Raw genomic sequence first — 7,447 nt, forward strand, 5'->3', positions numbered from 1 at the left:
AACCTAAGTGCTCACGACCCATTACGACCCGTTTAGGTAGCTTATGCTACTTTAACGCGTCGTTTGCGTAAAACGCGTTCGGACCGCCTAACTAGTCCTATGACAAGTAAAATATGCCTTAACATGTCTAATATAGTTGTCTAATCAGTTTAGATGTCAAAATTTATGTTACATATGCTTAAAATGAATTTGTGCGCAAAAAGGGAGTTTTGGTAATTTTCCTAAGGCATATAATCTACTTATCATACAACTACTTAAACGACGTGGCCATAAGGTATAACCTTGGAAGGTTATTTCTCTATACAACTATGGTCACCTAAAGTATTTGGTCAGATCCTAAAGATCGACCAAATGAGTCGGGTTCGAAAGTATAAGCGATTGATTAGATCGCTTACCTTTATGACCCTAAACAAGCACAAATCTAAAAGTGACGAGCTAAACATGCTAGAACATGTTTAGTTAGGTTAGAAAACAGGGTTGGTATCAAAACAAACGGTTTTGATACCCTAGAGTAGTTTGGTTACAAAATACGCGAGAAAACGCATTTTGGCCGAAACTACGACTCGTCCCTGAGCCTAGATAACGTGGTAATCTGTAGGTATAGTCACTAGGGACTATAACCATCGTGATTACGCTCACGTTATGAAGTTCAAACGAACTTTGTATTAACCATAAACTGGTCGATGCAGAAAGACAAACACAGTTTGACTTTAACGCTAAAACGAACGAAAAACGCGAAAGAATACTTACAGAAGGTCCCCGCAAGATTTGACCCGATTCACTCTCAGGTAGGAAGCATATATTTCCACTTAGAGAGTGTAGAATCAGATCAAATGTGAGGAATGCAAGTGAATGGGATGGGGTATTTATAGGGAAACTAGAGCCATTAGGATCATTTATCGGGAAACGAGCTTCGATCTAAGCCGTTCAAGTGTGCCCCATGTTTCCTAATACCATTGGAGTCCCTAGATTCAGCCCATGGTTTGTTAAAAACCATTTGCAAGAGGGTTTTGAGGGCATAACAGCTGTAAACAGCTGTTTGCAACAATTCTGCATATCTGGGAGGGCCTCGCGGCCCGCGTAAGACACACATGGGACCTTACGCGCCCCACCTGAGTGTCCCAGACCAACAATATGTTTCAGAATTGACAGTTTCAGTCCCTGTTGTGTTTTAAAGCTCATTTTGACATGTTTAAGGCCCGTTAAACCAACTTTAAGGCCCTAAAATGATGCTTAAATATTGTGGACATGAAACATGCTCAAAAATATGCCGGATGTCGGTTCGTTTGGTCGTACGATCGCAATGTTTGCTTAATTACGACGAAATGCGCTTAAGCGTGAAAAACGATCCAAATTGCACGACGAATGGATTTTTCTTATGCCAAACACTAAAATAAAATATTTTAATGCTTACATAATTTTTTGGATGTCCAGATGTATTCAGAACGTAAGTTATGTGCGAAAATGCAAACTTATGCACTTTTTGACGCTTTTAGTCCCTGAATGACCAAAACGTTTATTTTGGCACACCGAACCCCTCAAAGCCTATTTCTAATCTATGTAAAGGATATTTAGGGTATGTTTAACTTATGGTCAAGTTCTGGAATGTCCGTTACAGTACAAATTGACATACTTTCGCAGTTTGTCGAATTTAGTCCCTGTAAGCGAATAAACTTGATTTCGGCATACCAAACCATCCAAAACTTATTTCTAAGTTATGTGGAGGTTGTTTAAGGTATGTTAAGCCTAAGTCACTATTCCGGGGTGTTTGTTGCATTAAACTGGTTATATTTACGCATCAGTGCGCGTATAACCTTCAAGAAAGCGATTTAAAGCCCGAAATCGAACAAGAATTGATATGTGCAAATGATACACATATTTATACAAATCCCAAGTATGAAACACAATATTTCATTAGTTTGGTATTTTTTGATGGCTGGAGTGACACAGGTGTCACACTCCGTTTCCAGCTTGAGTATTGTGTTGGTTGCGATTTCCATTCTCAGCTTGATTCGCGACATTTCCGCGGTTTCCATTTCCACCGTTTCCTCCCTGCTGGCGGTTTCCATTACCATTCCCATAACCTCGATTACCAGTACGCCCAGCAAAAGTTCCGGACCAACACGTATCCTTCGTGTGGTCGTTCCTTCCACATGATTCACACTTCCTCAGTCTACATTGGCCATTATGATGGCGCTGGCACGTATTACACTTGGGCAGAGTACCCATGTAACCCTTTCCTTTATTCTCAACACCGGTAGCAGCTCTGGCCGGTGTGCTCGATTCACCCTTCTTGTTCACATTGTTTGTACCCTGCTTGAAGTTTGAAAATTTCCTTTTGTTTTCACCAGACGACTCCACGTGAGTCTCTTTCTTCTTCTGCTCAGAATTCGAAAACTTGTTCAACCGAATGGCTTCCTCAGTAAGAGCTACACTGAGATCAATGGCTTCTGTGATTGTCGCAGGCTTGGACGTAGTAACCATGCTCATGATCGGAGGTGCCAATCCCCAGATAAAGCGCTCAATTCGTTTGAACTCCGGTGTGACCATGTACGGCAGTACGTGGGACAAATCGTGGAATCTCTGAACATACTCTGCAATCTTGGGATCTTCCATTTTTAGATGCCAGAACTCAGTCTCTAGCTTCTGAATTTCAGCACGTGAGCAGTACTTCCTTCTCATGAGCTCCTTCAGCTCATTCCATGACATCGCATAAGCAGCAGCTTCACCAAGAGTTTGCACTTGCAGGTTCCACCAAGATAGGGCTCCATCCAGAAATAGCCCTGAGATGTAGGTCACTTGTTGCCCAGAAGCACACTTGCTCATTCTAAGAACAGACTCAGTCTTCTCAGCCCATCTAACAAACGCAATAGCACCTCCTGTGCCGTCGAAATTCACGGGCATGCAATCAAGAAATTGCTTGTAAGTGCACCCATTAGGTGGATTGTTATTGCCGTGGTTGTGAGAGATATTTCCACTTGTTTCTGCATGAGAAGCAGCATATTGCGCGATAGCGGCGACAATGATTCCTTGAAGTTCTGCCTCATTAGTGGGCATGCGCGGATCACGTCTTGGTGGCATCTTCTAAAAGATGTTTCACGTTGGTCAGGTCATAGTAAGTAAATGGTATATGTACGCAACAACATTCATCAAGCACATAACATCTCATGTTACAAATTAATCAAGCACATAACATCTCATGTTATAAATTGAAACAATCAATCTAACAATACATATAATGAGAATACTGCGATTGCGCTATCATAAATCAAGACCACAGTACAATGTTTACAAGTTTTATAATTGTATCGTACATCAAAAGTGACTAAGGGCCACATTGCCCTTGTCTGAACTGTCTAGTCATCTACAATAACAATCAAAAACTAAACATCAAAAGTCATGACATCAAAATGCGGTCTTCAAAAAAAAGCTGTATAGTCGGCACAATCGCGGTCTTCTCACCAAAAGTCTATCTGCGTCGAACCAAAATGCCTATGCTGATGGCGGAGGAGGAGGAAAACGAGAGTAATACAGGCGACGCATATGTAACCAGTCCTCCTCTAAAGCTCGACAGACACGCAACAAATATGCTATCTACTGCTCAGAGGTCAAGAAACAGACGTCTGAATCAGGTGAAAGTGGACGAGGAGCGTGCGGTGCTGCAAATGGGGTCTGACAATTGCAAGGTGGTCGTGGAGCTCTCTCCAACTCCTGTATACGACGTGTCAATGCCTCCTGCTGTATCATCAAAGATGTAAGTATGTCCTCCATAGAATACCCAACATGGTATGGGTGGTACGGATCAGACAACGGCATGATAGAGGGCGTAGTCCATAAAAATGGCTCGCTCGATGGAGTGAAAGATGGTGCAATAGGTGGTGCAATATGGGGAAACTGTGATGTGAGTGGAAAAGGTGATGACATCATGGGTGGAGCAGAAACAGGCAGCTGCCTAGATGACCCCTCTCCAGGACGCGGGGGCGGTATGTCCTGAAGGAACATAATAGGAAGATCAGTGCGGTGAGTGTCTGTGGTGTGTAGGGGAAACAACGGGATATCAGTGGGTGCAGACACGGGTGCTACTAGGGGAGTGACAGGTCGCACAAATGGTGGGTAATCGTCATCGTCATCGATCCACCCGTTGTGGGTGTCGGCATATCGTGGATCTATATGAGCAGCGAATGGTGCACGGTCAATCAAAGCCGGCACGGGATCGGGTATAAGTGTATCGACAACAGGATCATCCACCACTGGTGGAGCAACAACGGGTAGGTCCGCAACGGGTATATCATCGACAAGAGGTGCAATGGCCGATGCATCGTCATGAACAGGGTCATGCTCTAGCGCGGGATCAGGGGCAACAATAGGCTCAGGGGCCATTGTCACACCCCCAAAATCTACACGCGGAGTATCACCGCTAGGAGGCGTGACTGACCAGGATCAAGCCACCAATCATATTGAACATAGCATATAATTAAAAGTAGTTTATGAAATGCAACACAATACAATTGGTGTCCAAACAAAACATAGTTTAAGTAGCGGAAGCATAATATGAAAACCCAACATAAGTATTAAGTTCGGAAATGTTATTATGTTTTAACATGGCATCCACTGTCCATGTCCCACAACGACTGCGCCTCCCAGTGCAAGCTCCATGAGTACCTAACGTCCTGCAAGGCATGTAACAAAGAGTCAACAACAAAGTTGAGCGAGTTCACACTTGATTGTTCAGTTAATGAGTTCGTTTCAGAAATTGTAAGTTCGTTCATAGCCATGCATTACCCAGTACCCTTGTTCCCAAATCTATGCAGTAATAAGTGGGGGCTTCCCATGTTGTAAGTTCTAGACTAGTTATATCTATAAGTGTCCTTCCCAATCCGAGGACAGTGGTAAGTATGAGTTTACGTAGGTTTTACGTAAGTGCCCTTCCCTAACCGAGGACAGTACGTAGGTTTAGCGCTGGTGTCCTTCCCAAACCGAGGACAATAGTACGTAGGTTTTACGTAGGTTCTAACACTGGTGTCCTTCCTTAACCGTGGACAATTGTACGTAGGCTTTACGTAGGTTTTAGCACTGGCGTCCTTCCCAATCCGAGGACCGTGGTAAGTATTCTAGTAGTCTAGTAGTGGTGCAAGTACGGGTAGTCATTCAATCCATTCCCAACCCACCGGGAATCCTATGCCTTGGAAAGGGTGTGAACTCACCTTGGTTTGCTCGGTTTGGTTAATTACTTGGTTCCAATTAATCAGTCAAGGCCTATGGTATGCACGTGTACATAATCAGTTTATATTCACGAAGTTCACGCAAGTCATGTATGTTGTTCAACATCAGTTAGCTAACCTAGTTAACTCTTAACAGAAATAAACTTAGTTACTTTGCAGTTTACCCACTCGACGAAACATACTCTTTTCGTCGTGAACCCCTTCGACGAAACCCATCCCTTTCGTCGTGCATGTTCTCGGCGAAACACCCTCCTGTTTCGCCGTAATTACCCTCGGCGAAACACATCCTCCTGTTTCGTCGTGACATCAGTTACACCGTGTTGTTAGTTTCGCCGTGTTACCAGTTTACACAGAAAACCCTAATCATCTACAGCCGTTACTCAATGATCACCCACAATCACACAGCAAACATGCAATCATTTAGAAATCATTGATACCATTTATCATACCAAATCATCATGGCACATAATATCTAGCATGTATCCTAATTCACCAAACAACCTTATACGATCTGGATTTCAACCCGTATGTATTTCCATGATAAGATCTATTTAAGACAATACAATACAGACAGAATCATGAGCAGTGAATGTAACCAATTAATCATAAACGACAGAGTTATCAAACTTTCATAAGATCCATATCACATACAATCATTGGATTATCGGCACAACGATTCTAGACTCAATAATGTTTATGAAAACCCTAATCTTACACACAAAATCATCACGTAGTTATTTACATCAAATCATAGAGTTTTACACTAACCGAGATAGAAGGAATGTTGGTTTGATCGTTAAAGAGGGCTTGGTAGACACAAAGCTGCCGTCACACAGAAGAGGAGAGAGTTCTAGGGTTTCTAAACTGCCAACCCTGTGACGAATGAAAAAGTGGGACTTAATAAGTATACACGTAACATACTGGGCCCTTAATGGGCTTCGGCGAATCAGTGGGCCGGCGAAACACCCGTTTCGTCGGGATGCTTGTGACGAAACAAACTCCGTTTCGTCGGTATGAGTTATGGCGAAACACTTGTGTTTCGTCGGACATGTTCAAAGTTTAAGTAGTTAAGTTTTTCAAACAGAATACATGATAAACACCTTGATCACATAAATAGATAACATATCAAACAACCATCTCAACATATAATCCAGTGTGTACAGTTACAAAGCAAACAAGTCGTGTAAACAAACAACTAAACAATTAATCGTGCAATTAGTGCGAAGACGGAATCTTGGAAACTCGAGTTGTCACATTATCCCCAACTTGAAAGAAATTTCGTCCCGAAATTTAGCATGCGGTTACTGAGGAAGCTAGTTAAGTTGTGTAGTTTACTGGTTTTCCTGGGGTGTCACATCATCCCCCCGTTGATTTGGAATTTCGTCCCGAAATTCTATAGTAGCTTCAGCCTCAGTAGTGGTTTCATTGTCCTCGAACAACTAGGGATACTTGAGTTTCATTTGATCCTCTCGTTCCCAGGTGAACTCTGGGCCACGACGGGAGTTCCAATGAACTCGAACAAGAGGTATTATTGTATGCTTGAGGACCTTAACATCTCGGTCCGTGATTTCCTCTGGTTCCTCGATGAATTGCAACTGATCGTCGATAGTGAGCTCCTTCAAAGGAACTATGAGGGTCTCATCTGACAGACATTTCTTCAGATTAGACACGTGAAAAACATTGTGAACTCCACCGAGTTCTGCTGGTAGGTTGAGTTTGTAGGCTACCTTGCCTATTTTCTTGATGATTTCGAACGGTCCGATATATCGCAGATTGAGCTTGCCTCGTTTGCCAAAACGAACTATACCTTTCCAAGGTGAGACTTTGAGTAGCACTCGATCCCCAACCTGGAACTCGAGTGGTTTTCTGCGCTTATCAGCGTAACTTTTCCGACGATCACGAGCTGCCGCCATTCGTTGTCATATCTGAGCAATTCTTTCCATTGCGTCTACTACAAGTTCTGGACCCGTGATCTGACTATCACCCACCTTTACCCAACAAAGAGGTGATCGGCATTTACGCCCGTACAATGCCTCGAAGAGAGCGGCTTGAATGCTGGTGTGGTAACTGTTATTATACGAGAACTCCACCAAAGGGAGATGTTTTTCCCAGCCGTTGCCAAAATCGATTACACATGCACGGAGCACGTCTTCTAGGGTTTGAATAGTGCGCTCAGACTGCCCATCTGTCTAAGGGTGATAAGCTGTGCTCATGACTAATCAAGA

General features: G+C 43.1%; 1 protein-coding gene across 1 annotated transcript; it reads right to left on the bottom strand.

Moving 5' to 3' along the window:
* Positions 1–3,594: 3,594 nt before the first annotated feature.
* Positions 3,595–4,380, bottom strand: LOC110933633 (proline-rich protein 36-like). Its single transcript, XM_022176844.1, has one exon. The coding sequence runs from the start codon at positions 4,378–4,380 to the stop codon at positions 3,595–3,597; it is 786 nt and encodes a 261-aa protein (XP_022032536.1).
* Between the last annotated feature and the right edge of the window lie 3,067 nt (positions 4,381–7,447).

The sequence above is a fragment of the Helianthus annuus genome, chromosome 4 (genome assembly GCF_002127325.2).
Source record: "Helianthus annuus cultivar XRQ/B chromosome 4, HanXRQr2.0-SUNRISE, whole genome shotgun sequence".
Taxonomy (NCBI): Eukaryota; Viridiplantae; Streptophyta; class Magnoliopsida; order Asterales; family Asteraceae; genus Helianthus; species Helianthus annuus.